This window comes from Urtica dioica, chromosome 12, assembly GCF_054948205.1.
Source record: "Urtica dioica subsp. dioica isolate 48M chromosome 12, U.dioica_male_clone48M_v1_H2, whole genome shotgun sequence".
Classification (NCBI taxonomy): domain Eukaryota; kingdom Viridiplantae; phylum Streptophyta; class Magnoliopsida; order Rosales; family Urticaceae; genus Urtica; species Urtica dioica.
Window position 1 is genome coordinate 8,618,210 of NC_142767.1, and position 27,432 is coordinate 8,645,641.

General features: G+C 38.6%; 2 protein-coding genes across 2 annotated transcripts; both read right to left on the reverse strand.

Annotated features, from left to right (window-relative positions):
• Positions 1 to 279: 279 nt before the first annotated feature.
• Positions 280 to 2,662, reverse strand: LOC149378936 (histidine-containing phosphotransfer protein 2-like). The gene is made up of 6 exons (XM_089602336.1): positions 2,597 to 2,662; positions 1,978 to 2,108; positions 1,821 to 1,889; positions 968 to 1,039; positions 782 to 854; positions 280 to 471 (listed from the first exon to the last, which is right to left on the reverse strand). The coding sequence occupies exons 1-6, from the start codon at positions 2,660 to 2,662 to the stop codon at positions 436 to 438; spliced, it is 447 nt and encodes a 148-aa protein (XP_089458462.1). The 3' UTR covers positions 280 to 435.
• A 16,291-nt stretch (positions 2,663 to 18,953) lies between these two features.
• Positions 18,954 to 23,606, reverse strand: LOC149378937 (uncharacterized). The gene is made up of 11 exons (XM_089603907.1): positions 22,707 to 23,606; positions 22,527 to 22,620; positions 22,321 to 22,433; positions 21,897 to 22,125; positions 20,515 to 20,900; positions 20,032 to 20,254; positions 19,822 to 19,914; positions 19,591 to 19,668; positions 19,400 to 19,472; positions 19,172 to 19,247; positions 18,954 to 19,004 (listed from the first exon to the last, which is right to left on the reverse strand). Exons 1-11 carry the CDS (start codon positions 23,604 to 23,606, stop codon positions 18,954 to 18,956), a joined length of 2,316 nt encoding a protein of 771 aa, XP_089460033.1.
• Between the last annotated feature and the right edge of the window lie 3,826 nt (positions 23,607 to 27,432).

The following is a 27,432-nucleotide window of genomic DNA, read 5'->3' on the forward strand; positions in this document are numbered from 1 at the left end:
GAAAACATCAATTATTTAAAATCAGTTATTGGAAAGTGAGATTTTAGTTGGAACTAGGAATAGTAACAGGTACGGATAAGATTGGATACACCTATTCTATTACTTGTACCCGCCTCAATTTTTACCAGGTACCATATCTGTTTATCAGGACTTTTAAGCAGCCAAAAAATGGGTGTCACACCGAGTAAACGAGATGAAAACGGGGTACTAGGTCAGACACGTTTAATGACATGAACAAATAAAAGCAAAAAGGCAAAAGGACAATGGTTTCATGACTGTAATATCACTAGAACAATAAAAACAAACTTGTAAATAGTATCTCAAAATGGAAGGGGAAATAAATAAAATAGACTGACTAAATGTTCTCATTAAGTTATTAAAAAAATATCCAGAAACGAAATTCTCAAGAACGCCCACAGCGCAAGCTTTCCGCGCCTAATCAAAGTTGACGCACAGAATTCTCCTTTCAAGCTGCAATAAACAAAAACCACACCCATGTAAGCAAAAAAATAAATAAAAAATTTGTAATTTCCACAATTGATTCCAGGTAGTGGAAGATATAGAGTTGAGACTCTAGAATGTGGAAATAAATTTGTAGTTTAAATAAATTTAGCTATGTTCCAGAAATGTGTTAACAATCTACAATGTTGTAGGAAACAAAATATGAAGAGCGTTTTAGTCATGAAAAATTAGACCAAAGCAGATCACTTAGTGAAGGTTTGAATTTACATTATAATAACCACAGTATGGTCATATAGTATAGATAAACTAATCGTGTCACCTGAGTAACGAGGTCCAACTTTTCCTGCAGAACTTGGAACTCTTCTTTTATTCGGTTCAGTGCCAGTACGCACCTGTGAATAAAAGAGCAACGCATTACTCATCAGTAGAAAAAAGTTCATTGAGTCAAGTCCTTTTTTTTTACATCTCTATAGTATAATTTGTGATTGGTGAAAACTGGACTTACTCTTCTTTAGACTCATTACAAATACCCTTCATGATATCACCGCATGCAAGTGCCAAACGCCGAGCTCCAATGCTGTAGCGCGAAATTCACGAACTACAAACTCAGTTACACACAAAATAGCACATGAACGCAAAACTATGAGCATAAAGTTGAGGATATAGCACTAATGAACATCTCTCAATGAAATAGCAATGAAATCTTCTCTTCTCTCTCAACTCGTGAAAGAAAGTGTGTAGGAGTAGATAATATGAATGCCATATTATTAGAACAAATTCTTCCTAAAAAGATATTGTTTAGTATTTTATTTTTGTTCTAAACACAGCTATTTTTCTTAACAAATGAGAGAATACACTGATTTGAAAATAGGAAACAAAAGGATCTCATAAATCTAACTATTAATCCTTACATTAAAACTATATCAGAAGAAAAAGAACACATGGAAATCAGGCAAATTGACATAGACGATCAGAATGCGGAAACAAAGCTTTTCTAACTGAACAGACGAGCAGGCTATTAGTATCACTGGATGATCTAACAATGCACTAGAAACACTTATGGTGGATTGTGTTAAAAGATCAAAGAATATCAAACGGTATAACCGTTGTCCATTGAAAAACTTTAACGGTTCTTGCTTAAAAAAATCGCCGCCGCAATGAATGTTTTATGATGGACTTATGTGAATCACTTAAAACATATAATAATAATAATAATAATAATAAAAAGTCATTTAAACTTTAGTGAATCAAAATGATGCGGCTGCGCACGAAACATTCGACAATATGCGACAAAAAAACATTGAATGGTTCAGCTTCTGAATCAATATGCATCGCCATGATCAATTCAGTTACATTACCATGATGTGCTTCCCTTGATTTTCATGATCTGTATTTTCATGTCAGCAAAGTCTAAAAGAGGCTGCTCACTGCAAAATTGAAAAAATAAATAATCAGCGAAATCATTGGATAGATTCGTTACAGAACAAAAACAAAAAAGGGGGTTTGTGAAAGTACAGCTCTATAGTAAGAGTTCTTATTGTAGCTTGGCAATCAGCGCGGAATGTTGATATGAGCTCCAAGAAAGCGAAGGAGCCATCGATTTCCTTCACTGACTGCGCCGAGACATAATGCGAATCTAACAAGCCCTGTCCGAAAACCCAACAAATACAAAAACAAATCACAAAAACTCGAAACATGCAATCTTGAATCCTGTTAGTTAACGTTTATACCAAACCAAATCTAAGGCTCAATCTTCAAACATCTTGTGAGAGTTAAAATCTAGTTAATATTGGATGTTACACAGTTTTATAAAGAACAAATCAAAAAGGAAAAAAACTACGCAAAATCAATAAACAGACCAAAATATAAATCCTGAAGATTTTATGAAATGAAACAATCTATAAATCGATTAAGCAGGGGCAAATCGAAACCCCTTACTTTGCTTCACACATTCTCTATATCATAGAGGTCAAAGAAGGTACTACAATACCAAATTCAATTTAACACATTATTCATCTGGATATGCAGTCCTTGGATATAATCAATTCAAGTTGTCCAAAAAGTACATAGTATAGAGCAAATCTGTGACACAACAACATGCATATCTACAGAGAGTGAAAGTGAGAGAGTATACCTGTTCGTTGAGAGAAGTGAGAAGATCAGCGAGCTGCTTCTTGAGAGCCTCCTTCAAGCCTGCCATTGATCAAAGATGCAGAGTCTTGGAAAATGAAAAGAGAAAAACAATAAAGGAAAAGTCTTAGGTTTTGGAGTGAGTGAGAGAGCAGAGAATACAGAAATTAGTTTGTTTGCATTGCATTTGCATGTATATATAGGAGGTTTCAAAAGAGAAATTGATTGCACTCGGCTTTGGGTGATAAACACACACACACACACACACACTCTCCCTCTCTCTCTCTCTCTCTGTCTCTCTCTCTCTCTCTCTCTCTCTCTCTCTCTCTCTCTCTCTCTCTCTCCATAATCAGAAACAACCAAAAGAGAAACGCGCAAATTCAGCTTCAGCGGTTATACAGTCGGAGATTGCAAGGTTCGCCAAAATTGCTTGCATTGCGGTGATAACTTATAGATTTTATTTTCATGGAAATAAGTTAAATATAGATAAGAGTATTTGGTAATCATGCAATCAACTCATTCAAAGCATTCCTTCAAAAAAAAATTCCCGAAACAAACTCATTCAAAGCATTAAGACTCGTGGATTTTGTTTTTCTTCATTAAACTGTTGATATTGTGGTAATTTGAATGGCAACTAACTAACAATTAAAATGATAAAAAAGAAAAAAAAAAAAAAAAAAAAAGAGAAAAAGAACGCGCACTCTAACTCAATTTGAGTGGTGATGGTGACTACCAACTCAGTACGCTAAATATAGATACACTAAAAAGTAAAAGTAAAAATAAAATTCATGGAAATAAGCTAAATATAGATAAGAGTATTTGGTAATCATGCAATCAACTCATTCAAAGAATTCCCTAAAAAAAAATTCCCGAAACAAAGTCATTCAAAGCATTAAGACTCCTGTGAACTGTATCAACATTTTTATAGCATTATATTTCTTAAACATAGAAAGAAGTTATATGCGTAATAGTTGTATATAATATGAATTAAACACATACTTAAAATACATTGATGTACTTAATAGTTTAATACAAAATGTTATGTCGTTATTTTCACATAGTATAAATAACACACCGAGAGCAAAAAATGACACAACAAGTTCATACATAAGGCTCAAACCAACAACCAAATTCACGCGCTAAGCTCCGAGTCAACACTCATAAAATGTCATTCAAAAGACTCACAAAGAATGTTTTCAAGCTAGACTTCTTGAGAAATCTTCAAGACAAAGCCACAAAAATGATCCCCCGGTCGACCAAAAAAGAAAAACACATGGCCGTCTTCACTCGGCTAAGACCACCCGGTCGTCTTCACCCGGCCGTCTTCAATCGGCCAAGACCACCCGGTCGTTTTCACCCGGTCGTCTTCACTCGGCCAAGACCACCCGGTCGTCTTCACTCGGCTAAGACCACTCGGCTATCTTCACTCGGCCAAGACCACCCAGCCATCTCCACCACCCAATCAAGTATTTTCACGAAACTCTTGACTCCTAAAAATACCGTTCTCATTCCCAACACAAGGTAAGTTTTTCTCAACTTGTCAAAACTCTACAAAATCACACTACAACTCTTTATCTCTTTCTCTCTCTCTCTCTCTCTCTCTCTCTCTCTCAAGAAAACATAGAGAAGAGTACAAATCATTCACCAAAAACACAATATAATACAACTAATGTTGAGTGTCGGCGACCGCGCCGAGGGAAAACCATTCACGCCCCTCTAGATTTACATTTTCTTTTGATTAGGTGAAGGTGCAAGGATTCGAAGACCCGGCGAAAACCACCAAAGAACGTGGAAGATCCAAAGAACCGAAGACTCGAAGATCCGAGAACACGATGAACACGAAGAACATGAACACGTGAAAAGCACGGAGAACGTGAAAGATTCAAAAGGTTGAAGACTCAAAGAAGCAAAGACTCAAGAACTCAATGTAGAACACGAAGAACACAGAAGATCCAAAGACCCGGAAACTCAAAGACCGCGAGACCCAAAGATTTGAATAACATGACGAGAATAGAACAACTTCACCAAACCCAACCTACGTACTGTCATAGGGTCCGGCCCTAGTTCGAACCACGGATGATTCTTAGTACTAATCTAAAAACGCTATTACCATTTTGGTGCTAGAAGGAGGGGTTCCCAAGAACAACCACGGGCTCTCCACCAGCAAACTCTTTTCCTCCGTGGAAAACCTTTTAATATGACGAAGATTGACCCCAAAGCTTTCCCCACGGAAGCTTTCCACCACGACCTCCGCCCTTACCTCAAAGGTCCTTGCTTTGGCAACATGATACTTTTCCCACAACAAATTTTGATAGCCCCCTCCTCGAAGACGATAAAAAGACTCAATATCCCAGAACGGATACGACCGAGGCGATCCGATCGAGCACAAAGAAAAAGGACTTCAATTCGGTGACAACCGAGAAGTCCCGGTGAGATATGATTTCAAGTCCCATAATGGATACGACTGAGACGATCCGACGGGGCACAAACAAAGAAGCCATTGACAAAGTCCTCGGCTAGACTACTTAATCAAGCCCTGAAAACAAGGTCCACGATAGCGACCATTGTAGCTCAACACCTCATTGGCTTCGCGACCATTGTCACTCAACGCCACCTTGGCTCACAACCATTGTCGCTCAACGCCACCTTGGCTCATAACTCTTGTCGCTCAAATGCCTCTCTGGCTCGCGACCCGAGTCACTCAACGCCTCCTTGGCAATTCGAACAAACGACCTGGGATAGCTAAGGTAGGATCAGCCCCGAGTGGCATAATGACTCCGACCCGATATGGCTCGAACTAGTCCCAAGAAGGGCGCAGCCCCGACCTCAAGGGGTACGAGCAAACCTAGCCCAGAAAAGGCACCGACCATGTCCGTAAGTGGTTCAGTCATCATGCTACTCGGAGTTCGTTTCGCTTAAACTCCCGACGGTTCGGAAAAGAGTCGATCCTAAGAGAAACCCTCACAAAATCTACATTGAGGAGTACAATGCCCCATACGACTAGTGGCTCGAGTCTGTCCTAAGCAAAGCCCACTTTACGAGGCATGGTCTCCCAAGACCCTGATCTTTCGAGATCGAACACACCCATGAAAGGGACTTACTCAGCCATAAGTTTGGGTCATTGCACCACTCAATAAAAAATGATTGTTATGAACTATTATGGATCAATTTTAACAAGTGTAGTAGACTAGTTACTATAAACACATAGTTGTTATAGACTACTATACTCATTATAAGTAAAAAAAAATTAAAAAAGAAAAAAAAGAAAGAGACTATTATTAATTGATAATTAGAACAGATAGAAAAATAGTCAAATAAAGAAATTAATTAAAGCATATTAATTAAGGTATTTTATAAAAACAACTTCCATGCAGTTAATCTTTTTATTTCTTTTTTTTTTAATTTAAAATTGGTCAAAGGATATTTTGTCCCTTTAGGTCAATCCATAATTTTAGTGATTATTTTTAGTTATTAATCAAGCACTGCCTTGAATATAATTTCAACTATTAATGTTAGATTTACTCACATATTTCTCTATAGGTTTTATTTTCTCTATAAAAAAAACCCAGCTTTTCACTGTCGCTCCATTTCTGATGAGGGCGCCAGATTTGATCCCCTTTGAGCGGGAGGACAGGGATGGAAATCTTATTCATAATCTCTATGAAATCACGCTATTATTCTTTCTCTCGGATTTTCATAACTGATTCTCGACATCATCTGTCCTCCTTGACCTCGTTGGCTGTTCTACGACCGATAAAATTCATGATCTTCATAGTCGCAAGAGGGAGAGCCAGAGCGTCAGCAGAGATATAGACTTTTGAATTAGTCTAAATCCGGCCAGACGAGGTTTTATTCAGTGATCTGGATTCTCAGTTTTTGGGTATTTATGTTTTAGGAATGGTGAAGTTTGTGGGTTTCTATATCTTAAGGTAAAATGATTGTCGTTCACATTTTTCTACTCGAGTTTGAGTCATATAGGTAATTATGTGAGGACCCAGTTTTTCAGACTGTCTAACTTAACTTAATTCTTTTATTTAGAAAAAAATATGGAGTTTTTTTTAACATCGTTTCTTTTTAAAACCAAATAGCTTTTAAAAAAACCAAACATTAAAATATAGCATATGGTTTTAAACGTAATAAAAGTATTTTAGTAGAATTTGGAAAATACTTATGAATTCAAAATCAAACCATGATAGTTGGAAATAAATAACGGAAATAAAACAATTAAATTCTAGTTAAGTTAGGAAAAACCATTTAAGCTTAAAGATGTCGTAACCATAAAAATTTCAAACCGAGCATTTAGAAAATGCGTAGTGAAAGTCTTTAACTAATAATTGTTAACCTACACCACAGACGGATATTTTCATAGAAGTGAGCTAACTCTCAGCAAGAATAATACCGGTTATTAGTATTTTAGTTCTAACGGTGTCATAGTCTTTTCAAACTTAAATCTTATCATATTTTAGTTAGGGCTCCACTAGAGTAGTCATACTGATTTTTAGTGCGCTATTTTGAGACAAAGATATGGGGTTGCAAAGTCTTATACTTTTCTTCATCTTTTAAATTTCTCCATGTGAGCCCGTAAGTTGGCTCGAGAAATTATCCTTAAGACCTCTGTAGTTTGTGACGGTACGACTTTCTTATTTATCTTTTCATTTTATTATTTAAGTGACAAAAATATATAACATGTGACATAAAAGAACATGATCATAACATAGCTAAGAAAATAGAACATGTTATACAATGTTTAACATAACTCATATATAGTCTCAACATAACATGACATATCGACTTCAATCTTGATCGGCATATCCCTAGCTGAGAAGCAATCGGACCTGGAAATGAAGGCGAAGAAGTTGTCCCAGATCCCGAGCAGCCAGAGAAAAAGATTCGAGTCGGGAAATACTTTGAATCATGTAGCAAAAATGATATCATCTCTCTTCTGTCTAATAACTTAGATATATTTGCATGGTCTCAATTTGACATGATAGGTATAGATCCCGAGCTAGCATGCCATAGGCTAAATATAGATCTCAAAGAAAAGCCCATTAGGCAAAAAAGAAGAGCGTTAAACAGCGAGAGATATGGTAAAACAGAGGTGGTATCAGACACGAACAATCGCTCTGATACCACTTATTGGTGAACAATGAGTGGTATCAGACATGAACAATCGCTCTGATACCACTTTTTGGGAATGAACGAGTGATATCAGACACGAACAATTGCTCTGATACCACTTGTTAGGAAGAAACAAGTGGTATAAGACACGAACAATCGCTCTGATACCACTTGTTGGTGAAACACGTAGGATATCAAACACGAACAATCACTCTAATATCACTTGTTGGAGAATACAGGGGTGGTATCAGTCACGAACAATCGCTCTGATATCACTTGTAAGGAAACGAGGGGAGTATCGGACACAAACGATTGCTCCGATACAACTCATCGGGATTATGAACGGCCAAGAGAGAGAGAGAGAGAGAGAGAATCGGCCAAGAGGAGAGGAAGAGCTCTTGGTTGAATTTTCTGAATGCACATAAGTGTGTTTTTCTCTTCTTATGAACCCCTATTTATAGTAGTGGAAATGATATATTTTTGGTAGTTTCTAAAATATATTAATTCCTTTTATTGTGTTTACACTAGTGAATTTAAGCATGACCATCGGATCTTATCTCATGAATCCTAATTTCTCTCTTAGCCATCAGATCAATATCTATGAAATTTTATTTCATGTTTAAATAGAGAATATTTATTAATGAGAGAATAAAGGAAACATCTTATTTCCTTTTTAATATTATTCTCTCACGAGACAGAATAATGGACAATATCTTTTTTTTTAAATATTATTCTCTCATTAATATTCATGGGAGAAAATAAAGGACAATATCTTATTTCTGTTTAAATATTATTCTCTCATAATATTCATGAGAGTTAATAAATGACAATATCTTATTTATTTTTAAATATTATTCTCTCATTATTATTCATGAGAGAGAATAAATGACAATATCTTATTTCCTTTTAAATATTATTCTCTCATTAATATTCATGAGAGAGAATAAATGACAATATCTTATTTCTTTTTAAATTAATCTCTCCTAATATTCATGAGAGAGAATAAATGAAAATATCTTATTTCTTTTAAATATGTTTCTCTCTCCTTTAATTAAACAACTAAAGAAAAAATATTGGTAACTACCAATAATTAGCAAGGACGAATTTTGGCACACGGCAAGGAAGGAATTCACGCAAATCTTGTGCCGGGATCCTCAAGAAAATCGTCAACCTCATTATGTGCAAGGCCCAATTGCTTAAAACCCATTTAATTATTTATTTACTTGGCCCAACAATAAACAAATAAGTAATTGATTAATTATTTACTTGATCAAACAATAAATAGTTAATACTACCATAAATAATTAATTAATTATGCACATACCCATATTTCAGAATTGATGTTGTCAATCACAATTACAGTTAGTGAGATTATAATAATGAAACACGTTATTATTAGAGGTTTTTTATTCGTCTTATCAAAGCCGAATTGAGGACTATGGACCTAGTAATAGAAGCTTAACAAATCCGATGAAAAGACGAAAAAGTCTTTTCTCTTTTCCACATAGGTAAGTCAAGATTGAACTCTCCTTTATAGTAGAATTATATTTACTCATCGTGACGAGTGTCCACTGATCTAGTCAGTACATGATCAAGATCCTCCAAGTTCAACCCGCATCGAGAAAGGTCAATTAATCTATTATACCTTTCTTGATACATATATACCCTAAGCACTGTTGCTTCCCCAGCGAAAGATTCTTCCGAACGTACATACTTCGGAAGTTCATACAATCTATCGGTTCTGAAATCAACCCTTAGGTGATTTAACATTGACCTTCTTTCAGGAAGGCTGGATTCCGTATATGTTAACCAATTCTCACTCGAATCATGCTCCGAAACTCCCAAGACATAAGTTGTGATTAGCATGATAGTAGCCATTTAGCGAACGAGTCAAAGAGTTTAGTAACATGATCCAGTATCCATGATCACTTCAGGATTTAGATCAAGTCTTATTGTAACCATCATAGCGACCCCGGTTAGTGTGTCGTAACGGTACTTAAACGACACATCTACAACCAAAGTCTGTCCGGGTCGTACACTTACCACAAGTGTAGAATGCTCGCACGTCTTGATCAACCTTCACTAGTGTTCTGCATATATGAATTTAGATACAGCTCTTCAGGCATGTATCAGTCATCGACCATGTTTTAGCAACACCGCCCGAACTCATGTGACCAGCACGTGACTAAGTTTAATACGGAGGCTATGGATGATAGTTGCTATTGATTTTGATATTCAGACCTCAACTCACTAATCACATGATGCTAATAAAGTAAACCATTATTCTATTTAGTAATAATTTATTTATTATCTCTCATGGGCAAGAATTCGTAACAACCTCCCATTTTGACCAGAGAGGACAAGGCGTTTCCTTTTAGTCATTTTACTCTTAGCCATGTCATACAGACAGCTAGAAGTCTGACCAGGATTGAGATTCCCATAATATGGAGTCTCACCTTAATCAATTTTGTCTCATCAACGCATTTCTCGTTTTAGCATTCTTTAGTTCATGCTACTTTGCAAGTGATCATTGACTTACCTTTATTAGGTCAAGTCAAGTCGTTCATCAGTAAATCAATCTACTATAGAACACATTAAAACTTTGCATACAGTTAGATCATACACTAGACTTTATATCTTCTTGATAATAAGTCCCCCATCACAGGTGTACATCCCTTTGGCACCAAGACTAGTTGTACCATAGCATGTTTCAATCTCATCACCACTAACTATAGTGTGATATCATTGAACATATTCTGTAAGAACTGTTATTGACATATTTTCATTACTTGGTTATTACATAGCAGATCCTTATTGGTCGTGTTCATATTCAATATACACAGGACTCAAGGTTCTACTATATTCATAATAACTTAGTATCTCACTATTTCCATAAATCATCGTGTTTTGCACACTTGTTAGATTTTCCATAAATTGAGCATTGTCAAGGGACTAATGGTTAGACCTTTTAATGACAATGTCTTTAGCCTCGTCAGTCGAGCTTTATGTACCTTATATCAATAAGTATATTTGAGATAATATGAAAGAGCTAATTGTTTCTAAAAACTTAGGTTATAGAAACGGTAAGCTCAGTCAATTTCCTTGTGTCAGTAATTGACACGTGTTTAAGGAGTTACACATATCAATCTTTCTCGAAATATCGATTTTATTCAATAAACTCTTAAGTATAATCGTACTTAGTTTATTTCATTCTTGGATCAACCTTTGTGGAGGTTTTAGTATATACACTACTTTGATCCATGTCATAAGTTTTTCAGAACTTTATCCACCAGGACAGCTCAGCTTCCAATTGGAAGATCCAATGAATCGGTTGGTGGTATCAGAATAGCATCATTGTTGCCAATGTCTCTAATCAAGGGCTCAAACCCCTTTTGTACCATTAAGCTTTATATAAGCTTGAACGCGTTCATTAATCATTTATTGATCCCTTCTAATCCATTAAGTCGAAGACTTAACTGGCGGATCTACTAAATTGGGTTTATGACATTTTTTAAGCTATAGTGATCTTTGTGATCAAATCTTTCATAGAGTGAAAGATATTGTTGATGATATTGAGGTGATGAGGATCCTTGCAAGGATGCTCCCACTATTTCATTAACACTGTTCATAAGGAAATTATTATTTTTCCTTAAGTTCTATTTATCGATTTATCGAACCGTGTGATAAGATAATTTAACCTTTTTCTCAAATTATTTAATGATAGAAATACATCATCATTAATGACGAGCTTGATCCTGTGAAGGATGTTGCTATGCATTGAACAAGTGCCTAGGTTTGGAACCTCTTACTTAAATTATTTAATATTGCTATGCATTGAACAACAAGTGGCTAGATTCATAACATCCCACTTAATCGATGAACATAAGTGACTAGGATCCAATTAAGGATGCCCCCACTTAATAATTTGAAAAACATAGTGGCTAGGGTCCTTTAATGGATGCTCCCACTTGAACTAGAGTAGCTAGGTTCTTATTGAGAAAGCTCTCACTCATTTAGTGAACTAGAGTAGCTAGGTTCCAATTAAGGAAGTTCCCACTCAATTAGAGAACTAGAGTAGCTAGGTTATAATGAAGGAAGCTCCCACTCATTTGGTGAACTAGAGTAACTAGGTTCCAAATAAGGAAGCTCCCACTCATTTGGTGAACTAGAGTAGCTAGGTTCCAAATAAGGAAGCTCTCACTCAATTAATGCAATATTAGTGGCTAGGATCAAAGATGCTCCCACTAACTCATCATCATCAACACTAACTTTTGTTGTGTTTCCTTATTACCTTTTATTCGTACAAATCATTGTCGAAACAAGGTAACTTTTCTTTAGACGCTCTCAGAGCACCAAAGAGTTCTTAAACATATAAACATATTCAATTATAAGAAATAAAGCAATTAAATGCATATTAAATTTCTAACAGAGATATAGCTAATAGAACATTATAATGCTTAGGTGACCAACATGTGACTTTGTTTAATACGGAGGCTATGGATGATAATTGCTATTGAATATGATATTCAGACCTCAACCCACTAATCATATGATGCTAATAAAGTAAACCATTATTCTATTTAGTAATCATTTATTTAGTATCTCTTGCCTGGAAAGCTTTATCTAAAGTCGTATATGTGGAACATGAGTGAGGGTTAGTGAGAGCATTATACACTTGCCGAAGGTGTACGACCTAGATAGGCTTTGGTTTGGATAGATGCGTCGTTTAAGGACCGTTACGATGCACTAGCCGAGGCCGTTTATGATGGTCACAGTGACGCTTGATCTAATATCTTGAAGTAATCATGGACTTCTAGATCATGCTACCGGATTCTTTGACTCACCACGTTAAAGGCTAATTAGACGCTGATCAAATAGGTGTCTTGGGAAGTTGGGACATGATTGTAGAAGAAAATGTTTTACAAATACAGAATCCAGCCTTCCTGAAAGAAGGTTAATGTTCTCTCACCTAAGGGTTGATTCCAGAACCGATTGATTGTGCACACTTTCGAAGTTGGCTTACATGCGGTTGAATCTTTCGCTGGGGAAGCAACGATGCTTAGGGCTTATATGTAACGAGAAAGGTATAACGGAACAAATTGACCTATCTCGATACGGGCAGAACGTGGAGGGTCATGATCACGTACTGACTAAATCAGTGGACACTCGTTACGATGAGTAAATATAATTCTAGTATCAAAGTTGGGTTCAGTCCTGGATTACACGGTGGAGTATTGTAAGAGACTAGACAATTCAATTAGAAAAGAAAAAGGAATATTTTGTCTTTTATCGAGATTGTTAAGATTCTACTACTAGGTCCATCGTTCCCGATTCGGCTTCGATAAAGGCGAATAAGAACGTTAATATAATAGTATGTATTATTATTATTATCTCACTTGCCGTAATAGTGATTGACAGCATTTAATTCAAAAAGGGTATTTTGGGAAGTAAATAAATATTTATGGTAAATCTTTTTATTTGTTGTTAGATCAAGTAAATAAATTTTATATTCATTGTTGGACAAGTAAATATGTGTTAAATGGGTTTAAATCTATTAGGCTTTGAAAAGGAAAAAAATCGGACCCTCTCTACTTGTGGTAGGCGATTTTTTAGACTGGTTGCGAACCAGTATTTTTTTTTTCTGTTTTTCTGTTCCTAAAATATACGAGAATAAATAGGAGATACGATAGTCCTGTATTCTCTCCTAATATTTAGGCTAAATATAAGGAGAGTATTTAGGAGAATATATTTTCCTAAATTTTCTCAATAGCAAATATTTTATATTGTTGTATAAAATAAAATCATAGATACTAATTTGAGGATGAGAGAAAAAATAAGATTCACTTGTTGAGATCTAAGGGCTGAGATTTAATCAACTAGTGTGAACACAATAAAAGGAAATAGTAAAAATTTTGGAATATTCTATAAAGATACTTTTTAAACTGCTATAAATAGAGGGCTAATGAGAAGCAAATTTTAACAAAATTGCCAAAGAATTTTGTGGCCTCTCTTCCTTGAGTGTGCCGACCTAATTCCTCTACTCCTTCCCCTCGGAATTGCTTCAATTCAATTCTTAGAAATAAGAGAGAAAGATTAGAAACACTCTGTTTCCAAATCTAGTGAGATATCACTACTACAAAATAGGTTTTTAGGTGCGGAAGGTATTGGGTGCGACATTGTCGCACCCAAAGTAGCAACTAATTACACTTTTGGGTGCGAAAAGTCGCACCCAAAAGCAACAACAAAGCGAGAAAAATCTCGCTAAAAATTTCATCTTTGGGTGCGACATTGTCGCACCAAAAAGACATAAATACTTTTCGGTTCGACATTGTCGCATCCAAAAGTCATTGAAAACTTTTGGGTGCGACAATGTCGCACCCAAACTTTTAGGTCACCTTTTAACAGCGATTCCTTCTTCTTTTTCCCATTTACTTCTACCTAACTCAAACTTTTCTCATCTCTCTCTCAGCCCATTATCTCAAAATCTCGCTCCCCCGACGCCAGCTTCTCCCCTCTCCCCCGTCGGCCTCATCCTCGCCTAAGGTCCGCCTGTAAGTAAGTCTCTCTCCATCTCCATCTCACTTTGTCTCCTCTCAATCTCACTATCTCTCTCCATCTCCAACTCCAGATCTCCCCCTCCCCTCAGCGCGGGCTTCTCCCCCCATGGGCCTCATCCTCGCCTGATCTCTGCCTGTCGGTAAGTCTCTCTCCCTCTCCATCTCATTTTTTGTCTCCCTCTCAATCTCACTCCATCTTCCTCTCCAGATCTCCCCCTCCCCTCGGCGTCGGCTTCTCCCCCACGTCGGCCTCCTCTCACTCGCTGCCTTGTCAGGCCATTGAAAGGTAAGATTTATTAATTTATTTGATTTCGGATTGAATCTTAACTATTTGGTTGAAATCTGTTTCTCTTCTTACAATGATGTTGAGTCTTGAATTTTCAGATTTCGGATTCAATCAGAGATAAGGTGATTATTTGATTTTTCTCTTACACTACTACAAATACTATTTTCCGGTGCGGAAGACATTCGGGTGCGACTTTTCGCACCCAAAATTCGCACCAAATGAGTCTTTCAGGTGCGACTTGTCGCACCCAAAACTCAAACAAGCATATAAAAATTTTCGCTGATTTTTTTAAACTTTGGGTGCGACTTAGTCGCACCCAATGCTTCATCAAAACTATTACGTGCGACTTAGTCACACCTATAGTCTTAAAACATTTGAGCCGTCAACTTTCCCCCTCTTTTTTGTGTGCGACTTTCCGCACCCAAAGGTACTATTAGGTGCAACTTTTCGCACCCAATGTCTTAAATTTTATCGCGGTCAAATTTTCCCCCTCTTGTTTTTTGAAATACTATCAGGTGCGACTTTGTCGCACCCAAAGGTACTGAAAATTGACTTTTGGGTGCGAAAAGTCGCACCCAAATTCTAGGTTATGATATAAAACAAATAAACCCGAGCCTCTCTCTCTCTCTCTCCGAGCTCTCTCTTTTCCCATCTTCTTCTTCTCTTGTCTGTGCGCGAGCTGTGACCCCGAAGAAGCAAGGAGGCCGCGAGTTTGAGCGGTGTCACCGAGCTAAGCCCCGCCGTCGTCGCGGGACCTCAGGTGAGTTTCCTCTTCTTCTCTCTTTTTCTCTCTGTCCGACTCTCTCTCTAACTTCGTCTCCCTCTATTTCTTGTTGTAGGTCTGTAGACCTAGTTCGCCTCTCGCACCCCCGCCGTCGGCTCCGATTCGACCACCGAGCACCGGCCGAGAAGAAATCGCCGACCCCTCATCCACACGACCCAGCCAACCACCGAGACTCACCATTGGATGCGCGCGCGGACCGAGAAGGAAGGGGCTGAGAAGAAATGTGTTTTTTTTGTATGGGTGTGTATGTGTGTGTGTGTGTGTGTGTATCCCTGGTACGGAAGCTGTGGAGCCGGTCGCAAGAGGAGCGGCGACGGAGATCCGGTCCCTCTCGAAGAGAAGCACCTAAATGTCGCCATTTTTTTTATTTTTGGTGACTTTTTAGGTGCGGAAAGTCGCACCTAAATGTCGCACCCGAAAGTTAAACTTTTTGGTGCGACTTTTCGCACCCAAGACTTTTAGGTGCGGACTTTCGGGTGCGGAAAAGTCGCACCCAATGATAGGTGCGACTTTAGACTTTTAGGTGCGAAAAAAGTCGCACCCAATGCTATTTTTTGCACTAGTGTATAAAGAAGCCCACTTTTTTTTTTGTCTTATCTTCGTCGAAGATTATGTTTCGGAAAAGTTTGGTGTCATCACATCGAGTCTTGAAGGAGGAGTTCCAGATCTGATCGTGTTGAGGCTTGTACGTTCAAGACGAAGACGGATTGTGAAATCTTTCGGTTCGTGAGCCAAAAACTGTAAGTTCCAGATCTAGATCTTGTTTAATAACCATATTAATAATTAGCTCTTGTTAGTGTAATTATTATTATTTGCATTTAATTGGTTATTTAAGGTGCAATAATCACCAACATGATCAACCTTCACTAGTGTTATGCATATATGACTTTAGATACAGCTGTCCAGGTATGTATCAGTCATCGACCATGCTTTAGCAACACCGCCCAAACTCAGGTAACCAGCACGTGACTCAGCTTAATACGGAGGCAATTGATGATAATTGCTATTGATTTTGATATTAAGACATCAACCCACTAATCATATGATGCTAATAAAGTAAACCATTATTTAATTTAGTAATCATTTATTTATTATCTCTCATGGGCAAGAATTCTGACAATATATACTTTTTTTAAAGAAGAAGTAGATAAATCAGTTAGATCAATTCGTGAAACAAAATATCCGAGCTGGATTCCCAACCCCGTCATTGTAAAAAAACCAATCGAAAAATGGCGTACCTGTGTGAATTTCATAGACTTAAACAAAGATTGTCCTAAGGTAGCTTTCCCATGCCGAGGATCGACAAATTAGTCGATGCCACAACAGGTCATGAGCTTATAAGCTTTATGGGCGCCTAATCAGAGTATAATCAGATCCCTATGTATGGTCTAGACCAAAACCACATAGAATTTATAATATACCTGGTGCTATATTGTTACACAGTTACGCCTTTTGGATTGAAAAATTCCTGAGCAACATACCAAAGGCTAGTTAATAGGATGTTTGCGGACTTAGTCGAAGTTACGATGGAAACATCGATGACCTATTAGTAAAAATTAGAAAAACAAGCAAACATACCAAACACTTAGAAAGAGATTTTGAAATACTCGGTCAATTTCGTATGAAACTCAACTTGTTAAATGTACGTTCAGTGCAGGAAATTCTTAGGCTTCATCTTTCATGGAAAATGGATAAAAGTAAATCTTGAGAAAATCACAGCCCTACTAGATATGAGGCTTTCTTAGAGCATAAAAGAAGTATAAAAGTTGACGGGATACATCGCAGCACTAAGTCGGATTATATACCGATCTACGGATTGGAGCATTCATTTCTTTGATACCACGAGGGGTTCGAAAGACTTCGAATGGACCGAATAGTGCAGCAAAGACTTCGAAGCATTAAAAGAACACCTCAGCTGGGCCTCCGACCTTAAGAAAGGTACAATATGGGAACATCTAGAAATTAACTTGGCAGTTTCGAAACATGCAGTAAGCTCGGCAGTCATTAAAAATGAGAATAAGCACCAACTTCCTGTATACTACACATCCAAACGCCTTAGTGATGCTGAAAAAAGATACCATAAGCTAGAAAAATTAGCCTTCGCCCTCGTCGTGGCTTCTAAAAAACTAAAGCATTACTTCCTGGCGCATCCAGTCACCATGCTCACCATTTTCCCACTCCGACAGGTTTTGCATAAGCCAAACGTCTCAGGAAGACTAATGAAGTGGTCAATTGAGTTAACCTAGTACGACATTCAGTTTAAGCCCCAGCCCTCTATAAAAGGCCAAGCAGTCGCGGACTTCATCGCCGAATTTACTTACTGACTCGTTGAGTATCCAACTTTTGAAATGCATGTGGATAGAACTGCAAATGAACGAGGATCAAGAGTCGGAATCGCATTCTCGGGACCAAATAACCATGCATAAAATTTTCTTTTAAATTTGCTTTCCATGCTTCAAATAACAAGGCAGAATACGGAGCCATGATACACGGCCTTGAAATTGCAAACGATTTAGAAATAAAAAAAATTAAAAGCCTACTCGGTTTCTCAACTAATCATTAATCAAATGAAAAATGAATTACATGCAACTGCGAGATCACCCAAATCCCAAGGACTCTGAATGAGGAAGCTGACATGTTAGCAAAGCTTGACACCCAAGGGTCAACCTTAGATTCAATTCCCATCATCAAGGTGCATCCCTTGAGCATAAATGAAGCTGGCCAAGTTTTCTATATAAATGGGAATGAGTCATGGCAAACTCCAATCATACAATATCTAAAGAATGGCATCCTCCCGAAGCACAAAGGTTAAGCTCGGAACCTCAAATTTTGAGCTACACGGTACATGATAGAAGAAAACTTCATTTAGAAGGGGTTTCACAAGTCCACTTCTCAAATATCTAGAAGAACACGAATCAGAGTATGTGCTCCGATAAATACACAAAGGAATCTGTGAAAGCCACATTGGAGGAGACGCACTGGCCCAAAAGGCCCTCCACCGAGGCCTCTATTGGTCGACTTTGAAGAAGGACGCTCAAGACTTGGTCTGCAAATGCGAAAGTGCTAACTATTCTCGAACATCCAAGGCTATCGCCATCGAATCTAATTACCATGTCCTGCCAAGTACCATTCACTGAATGGGGGATAGACCTCATCAGAGCCTTACCGACCAAGAAAGATAGATGCAGGTACGCCGTTGTAGCGACTATGAATAAGGAAGCTCAAGACTTGGTCCGCAAATGCGAAAAGTGCCAAAAATTCTCAAACATCCAAGGCTACCGCCATCGAATCTGATTACCCTGTCATACTAAGTACCATTCACCGAATGGGGGATAGACCTCATCAGAGCCTTAATAAAATGGGAAAGAAAGATGCAGGCACGCCATTGTAGCGATTGATTTTATTTTTAAATGGGTCGAAATCAAACCCCTGAATAAAATAACTGCTCACAACATCGAAAAATTTGTCTGGAGAAATATTATAACAAGGTTCAGAATCCCGACCAAAATAGTATCTGTTAAGCATGGGTGGAGAGAGAGGGAAAATCTGTTTGAATGAATTTGAATTGTATATTTATTCATAATCTGAAACTACAAAGGCTAAAACCTTTTATAGGTTAGCCGTACACATAAACGACATATAGTAATGAAACAACGACTAAGAGTAGCTAATGTAATACAAACGACATACAACATAAATGACACAGAGAGCCTTAGCAGATCTTAGTCATAACAGCCCCCCTCTAGTTAAGCTAGGCAAGTAATGTGAGTTGCACATTTACATTGCTGAGATTAACTTGTCACGCAAGCAACGAAACCTCGGTATTGATAACACCTTTGTGAAGACATCGATGATCTGATCTTCAGTGGGAACATACCGAATTTCAAGCTCCTTAACCATCACATTGTCCCTGAAAAAATGCACATCAATCTCAATATGCTTTGTATGCGCATGAAACACAGGATTAGAGGCCAGATATGTGGCTCCCAAGTTATCACACCAAAGGATTGGCTGACTTGATGCTTTCAAACCCAACTCACTTAGTAGACTTTGAATCCATACAATTTCTGAGGTTGCTTCAGCAGCCGCTCTGTATTCAGCTTCACAACTGGATCTAGAGACCACTTTCTGCTTTCTTTAACACCAGTTGATCAAGCTATACACACAATACCCAGTGGTGCTTCGTTTATCATCAGTTGAGCTAGCCTAGTCAGCATCAGAGAAACACACTAAGCTTAGTGCATTTGTAGGACTTGGCTGAGAGAACTGAAGTCCTTGGTTAAGGGTTCCACTGAGGTAGCGTAGAAGTCTCTTGCAAGCAGACCAGTGCTCTGTAGTAGGTGCTTTCAAGAACTAACTTAACCTATTTACCGGATAGGCAATGTAAGGCCTTGTGAGTGTTAAGTACTGTAGCGCTCCAATTGTACTCGGATAGAGCTAAGGTTGTTCTAAGACATCACCCCTCTCAACCGAAAGCTTTTTACTTTGACACATTAGAGTAGGGGAAGGCGTAGAACCAAGCATAGCAGTCTTGGCAAGCGGATCAGTAGTGTACTTGCGCTGTGTCAAGTGATAACCTAAGCCATGTTTCACAACCTCAAAGCCAAGAAAGAAATTAACTGCACCAAGATCCTTTAAGGAAAATTGAGAGTTGAGAAAGGTCACAACATCATTTAGGACAGCCACATCAGTACCTGTGATCAGAATATCGTCCACATAAACCAGCAACAGGATGAGATCCTTACCAGTCCCTCTGTAAAAGAGAGAATTATCTGAGGTAGAACCACGAAAACCAAGGCCATGCAAGGCATGTTTGAGCTGATCAAACCAGGCACGTGGCGCCTGCTTAAGACCATAAAGAGCCTTTTTCAAGTGACAAACATGACCTGGGCATGTGGGATCTTCAAATCCTTTTGGCTGAGTCATGAACACAGTTTTTGAAAGCAAGCCATTCAGAAAAGAATTATTGACATCAACCTGCCGAACTGGCCAACCAAAAGTTGTGGCTAGAGAGAAGAGAATACGAATGGTGGAGTGTTTGACAACAGGACTGAACGTATCAAAGTAGTCAATGCCTGCATTCTGTTGAAACCCTCTAGCCACAAGCCGAGCTTTTAGTTATTTAATGAACCATCTGATTTAAGCTTGGTACGAAAAACCCATTTGTTGCTGATTACATTCATATCAGGAGTAGCAGGTACAAGATCCCAAGTGCTATTTCTCATAAGAGCATCAAATTCAATATTCATTGCCCGCTGCCACTCAGGGTTGGAGAGGGCTTCATGGACTGTTTGTGGTTCACTGGGAATGGCTTCTAAGCAATATTCAACAGTAAAGGCCTTAGGTTTAAAGGCACCAAGCTGTGAACGAGTAACCATGGTGTGAGTTCTGAGTGGGAAGTCAGGAAATGGATCAACATGAGAGGATTGTGTAGTAGGATCTGACTGTGGAGGATGGGAAGAAGAGGCAGCTGAGGAAGAAGATGATGGGATGGGAGTAGGTGGAAGAGATGGAACATGGATAGGAGAAGGAAAAGGGTTTGTAGGTGTAGATAAACTAGAACCTACATTAGGAAAGTAATGGATAAAGGGTGATGGGGGAAGGGATTGAGGTGAGTTGTGTTTGAAACAAAGACTTATAGGGAAATTCAGATTCATCAAACACAGCATCACGAACAATGTAGACACGGCCAGAAGAGGCTAGACATTTATATCCTTTGTGGTGACCACTAGGGCCAAGATAGACACATTTAGAGGATTTGAACTGTAGCTTGTTGGAGTTGTATGGACGTAGGAAAAGGAAACATGCACATCCAAAAATTCTGAGTTTTGAGAGATCAGGTGACCTGGCATACAGGACATAAGATAGAGATTGGTTTTGAAGGACTGGAGTTGGAAGAACAATGATGAGGGACACTGAGGTAAAGAACGCATCCCACCAGTACTTTGATGGAAGATCAGACTGCGCTAAGAGAGTAAGACCATTTCGTGTGATGTGTTGATGTTTTCGTTCTGAAATACCATTTTGCTGATGGATGTGTAGACAAGAATGAATGTGTTGGATACCAGATTTGTCAAGAAAGGGCATGATTGATCTATACTCTCCACCCCAGTCAGTGTGAAGGGTTTTAATTTTATGTGAAAAGTGTCTACCAACAAAGGCATTGAATTTCAAGAAGGTTTGACATGTCTCGGACTTTGTTTTAAGGGAAAAATCCATGTGAATATGCTGAAATCATCTACAAAGATTTCATAATAATGATAACCATCTCTTGATTGTGTGGGAGCTGGTCCCCATAAATCAGAGTGAACAAATTAAAAAGGATGAGATGATTTTGACAAAGAACTTGGGAAAGGTTTTTGATGCATTTTTCCAAGTATACAAGGTGGACAGAGAGTAGATTGTTTTATTTCATGTATGGAATGAGGAATTACATGGATGAGCACTGAAGAGGAGGGATGTCCCAACCTCTTGTGCCAGAGAGAAATATTGGAATTTGTCTTAGTACATGAATTATTACATTGGTTGAGATTCTGATTACATTCAAGACTATTCTTACAGGCAAGAGACTGAATTGAAAATTGAGAAGACTCTACAGCTGGAGGCTTGAGAAGACTTGACTGTAGAGGACATGACTTGAGAGGACTTGACTGAAGAGGAGACACAGTTGGAGCAGCTTGAGACTCTACAGAGTTTGCTTGACTAGACTTGACAAAGGAAGAGAGGTGAAGTTGATAAAGGCCATTCATAAGCTCACCACGAGCAAGAGTCTTTCTTAAAAACTTATCCTTAATCAGACAACAATCAGAATGAAACTCAATAAACACCTTGTTGTCATTTGTGAATTGAGAAATACTTAGTAGGTTTTTGGTTATTTGTGGTACTCTCATGATTTTGGAAAGCTTTAGATGATTAGTGGCAACAGTTATATGAATTATTGAATCGCCTATATGAGAAATAGAAAGAAGAGATCCATTACCTACTGTAAGCTTGCCCTTGCCTTTATAGTCAGTTTGAAGTGTCAAGTTTTCAAGCTCAGCAGTCACATGATTTGTGGCACCACTGTCAACTAGCCGAGCAGCATTTTCTGAGTAACCTGTCTAGTGAGCATAGCTTGAGGCATAGTTGACTTGTGGTTGAGGCAGCACATAGTGAGATGAGGCTTGAGCTGAGGACTGATGTTTAGGACTTTGAGGAATATTCACAGATGCTGACTGATTGTGCATATTCTGACTGAAATTCTGATTGTCAAACTGAGAGCAATATTCCTCTTCAAATTGTTGCTGATCATATTGACTATACCACTCTTGGTCATCATATTGTGCCTAATTAGCTAGAGGCTGAGCCTGAGGTAAGGTCGGATCAACACCTGCAAAGTGTACATCAAAGCGATGGAAGCACTTGCTAGCGATGTGACCTGATCGGCCACACAATTGACATAAGACTTTTCCACGGCCTTGACCACGACCTCGACCTCTTCGAAAATTTCCTCTATTTCCTCTGAAACCACCTCTATTTCCTCTGAAAAATTTGCTGTAAAGCCATAACTCTCTGCAAATTGAACCGAATTTGAAGATTCAATGCGCAATTCTTGAGATTGCAGCATGAATTGCACTTCCTGTAGATTCAGATCTCCTTGCCTAGACGTGAGATTAATGACTACAGACTCATATTCAGATCCTAATCCTCCAAGTATGTACATAATAAGCTCATCATCAGTGATTGTTTGACCGGAGGTGTTGAAATTGTCAGCCAAATTCTTCATTTTCAAAAAATACTCTTCGATTGAGAGTGAGCCTTTCGTAGTAGTTTGAAGGAGGAACCTGAGTTGAAGAGCTCTCGCTTTGCTCGAAGTTGCATTGAGGCGTTCGAGTGTGAACCATACCTCTGACGAGCTTCGACACCTATTCACATGACCAAGTGTTGCTTCTGAAATTGATGAGAGCAACCAGCTCATTAAGAACTGATCATAGCTTAGCCAATTCTGAAACTCTGGATTAGCTCCTCGAATTGGCGGTTGAATTGGATCGCCTCTTAGATCAACAAAAGGAGCTGAAATCGGAGTAGTTCCATTGAGGATGCTTTCAAATCCATGAGCTCGAACTGTTGGAAGTACTTGAGATCGCCATAGCACATAATTGTTACGATCTAACCTAATCGAAAGAGGATTCAGGTGAGGAGTGAAATTTGGCACCTGATGAAACATCGAAGGTTCACTGCGAACTGGTGCTGTGCCTCGAATTGGTGTTGAAGGATGTGAATCCGCCATTGAAGCGATTATAGGTTATGCGAAGCAATTTTGAGCTTCTATGGCTCTAATACCATGTTAAGCATAGGTAGAGAGAGGGAAAATCTGTTTGGATGAATTTGAATTGTATATTCATTCATAATCTGAAACTACAAAGGCTAAAACCTTTTATAGGTTAGCCATACACATAAATGACATACAGTAATGAAACAACGACTAAGAGTAGCTAATGTAATACAAACGACATACAACATAAATGACACAGAGAGCCTTAGCAGATCTTAGTCGTAACAGTATCTGACCATGGAACTCAATTCGATTGTGATTCATTCCGAATATTTTATGGGACGTATGGTATTAACAAAGGGTTTTGTATACCAATCCGACCACAATCCAACAGATTAGTGGAAGTTATCAACAAAACCATCAAGCAGGGTATGAAGAGAAAGCTGGAGTGGGTAAAGATGCTACCAGAAGTACTATGATCATATCGAACCACCAGCCACTCCGTAACTGGCAAAACGTGTCTCTTTCATTCACTTTTGGATGTCGTTATCCCAACGAATGTATAAGTACCGACCAAAGATCAAATCTTGATTTCCTTCAAGAAAAATGAGAAAAAGCAAGATTAAAAAATCTAGCTAAGCAACAAAGGGTTGCTCAGTACTTTAACAGGAAAGTCCGATAAAAAAAGGTTCCGAGTTAGAGAAAAAGTCCTATGGAAAGTCTTCCTAGACACTAAAGTACAACAAGATGGGACTCTCGGTGCCAATTTAAAAGGACCTTATGTCCTCAAAGAACATTTTGAAAACGGGGCGTACCGATTACAAAACCTGAGCGGCGATATGGAGAAAAATCTATGGAATGTCGAGCACCTTAGAAAATTCTACGTTTAATTGCGTAGGAATTGTTGTAGTTTTAATTTTTTTTCAAAGCGGCTTGGTCGCAGTATAGATTTTATTTTCCAAAGCGGCATGCATGTAGCTTTGTTGATCCTTTATTGAGAACTTGTTACTTTTCCAAATCATTACAAATTTCAATTACATATTGTCAAAGCATACTTCGATGTACATATTTTCAAAGCATTTAGTATTACTTGCACAAGTCTCGGTACCTAAATTTCTCATTTTATCATTCATTTTAAATAAATAACAAAACAACAGGGATGAGATATATACCTCGGAACCCCTAGCAATCCATAAACAAAAAATTTCTTTAAATCTTTTGTAAAATAAGAGTGGTGTCATACTTAGAAAATATTTTTAAGAAATAATCGCTTTAGCATATCATAATGGTACCGAGCAAGGTCATACAAGCATCATTAATTTAGTGGCCCGACCATGGACCAATTGTTCAAAACCCAAGCGGGTAAACAAAAACAACAAACAAAAAATATATATTAAAATATTACAAAACGGATCCTACTACGGATCTACTGTTTTCGGGTTAATTCAAAAGTAAAAAAAATTGTGTAATGCAGCTTGTCTCACCGTCCCGATCACTGCTCCACCGCCTCGGACTCTTTCTCATGCATCTCTTCAATAGTCTCAGACTCATCATTAATGTCCGAGACATCCTGGTTAAGATTCTTTGGATGAAGGAGCTTCACCGCATCGTCTATACCAACTGAGCAGAGATCATCCCGTATATTGTGGTACTCCTCGGAGGACTTGTATTCCTCGACGGCGGAAGTGCGAGCAGCCTGGTGATCAGCCCGGTACTTAGCCTTGAAATCCGAACGACTCTTTCCCACCTTGGCCCGAGCTTCATCCCGCTCTCGGAGGTAGCGCTTATTCCTGTTCTTAAACGAAGTGAGGTCGGCTCCAATGGTACCGATCAAACTCACTAGGCTAGCCAGAACATGCGAGAAAAAATAGTTGTAACGCAAAAGTTGAAGAAAGGATGAGTAAAACAATTTGAAAAAAAGCAAGTAAATACCGAGGCAGACGTCTCTGCGGCTCAGATCAGATGATCAACGCGAGATCGGGATTTGATGAGATCAATATCCTCGATGGTCAGGTGGTCGTTTTAGAATTCCAACGTCGACACCAAGTGGTCCTTGGACCCAGACGGTTTCAAGGAAACTATCTTCCCGCGGTGGGGACTTGTATAGCTATGCCGTTTTCGGAAGAGTCGGGGCTGAAGACTTAGCAGGTCGGCGACGTTTTGGATAGGAGGGAGGGAAAGTGGAAGCGCTTCTTTTCTTCGTCATATCTTCTAGAAACCAATAGTAATATTAGTCCAAAAAATCGAGGTTCCATAATGAGTAAGTAGATCTTTCATGTTCCGATAACTCTAAGACTTGAGAGAGGTCTGGGATATCTTGTTCCGAGAACTGCGGCAGAGAACCTGCAAAGAACAAACGCGATTAGACACCTAACCAAATTGTTAGAAAACTTAAGAAGGCTTCGAGCCACACCAATTTTAGCAAATGATGAGGGAACGAGAAACTTGTGGAAGTCATCAGCTCCTTCCACCCATAAGAAATAATCTTTCCATTTCTTTTGGTTGTTCGTAAGGTGCTCCACATCGATGTTTGAATGAGCGGTGGCATAATACTAGCCACACTGATCGAGACTAGTCTTGAGACCATAAAAGAGAGCGAAATCCTCGAGCTGAGGAGATTCTTCATAGAATTTGGCCCACAACGCGATCATCCCTATGAAAAATCCAATAAAAGTTGGAGACCAATTGAGTCGGCACACATCCGAGCCGATTAAGAAATTGTGCAATCAAAAGATGCTCAAGTAATCCTCCGATTATTTTCAAAATGGCCTTATTAAAAGCCACTTTCACGAGGAAAGGAAAGCAACATCAGGAACAGATAATAGAATATCTCGCGAAATCTTAAACTTTCGGCAAGTGTCATTAAGATACCGAGGAAAGACCCGAGATGTCCAATGCATGGATGATCATTGGTCTTCCTTTCATTTAAAATACTCATCCTCTGAACTTTCTATAAGGATGTCCACCCTAAAAGCCCAACCATTAGTCTCAGCAGGTTCCGAAGTAGAGGTCGACGACTGCGCTTGACTCAACTCCATAGATGGAGTAGAAGAACAAGACGCTTCCTTTGAGGTCGGACTAAGTCCCTTAGTCCTCTCCATGGTCACGATACTTCAAGGTCAGAAGCCATCTCTTCCCTTCACAATAGTGAGGAAGGGTAAAAAAATCCTATCCTTGAGTTCCCTATTCTCGGACTCTGAAAGCCCATGAGGCCTATGGTAGACCTCAGATAGAGCTATCGCGAAAACAGGTTGATCTTAGTCGATCTCCGAAACATGATACCAATCCGAATCACGAAAAAAAAGGAACGTCATTCCCAGACAGAAGGATAATGTTTTCGGGATCTGATTCCGTCCTCCAAACCACTCGAGGATCGAATTTCAAGTCCGGACGTGAAAAACCCCCCATTCCCTAGTAAATCCAGATAAAAAACTAAAAACCCTAAGAACTAGGAGAAATTCAAAGGTGCAAACAACCGTCCAAATACCATAGGTAAAAATATTTCGACAAACAATATCAAAACAAACATGCATTGAACGCGCTTGCAATTAGGATAGTCGAAAAACTTACCCAAACAAGATTGCGATTGAAAAAGCTTCAAAAATGCAGGATTCATCACACAATGCGCCCGAGAAGTCGAAAAAACAAAAGAAATGCTGAAAATCCTAAGAGAAAGCGAAATTGAATTAAAAATTTGGAATAGGCTATTTATACTCAAAATCAACGGACAAGATGAAGCATGTCCAAGAAGCTTCTAAATCGAACGGCGGAGGCGAAAAGTCACGTCGATTCAATAGAAAAATACAACCAAAATGACACCACATCAATAACTAAACCCAAC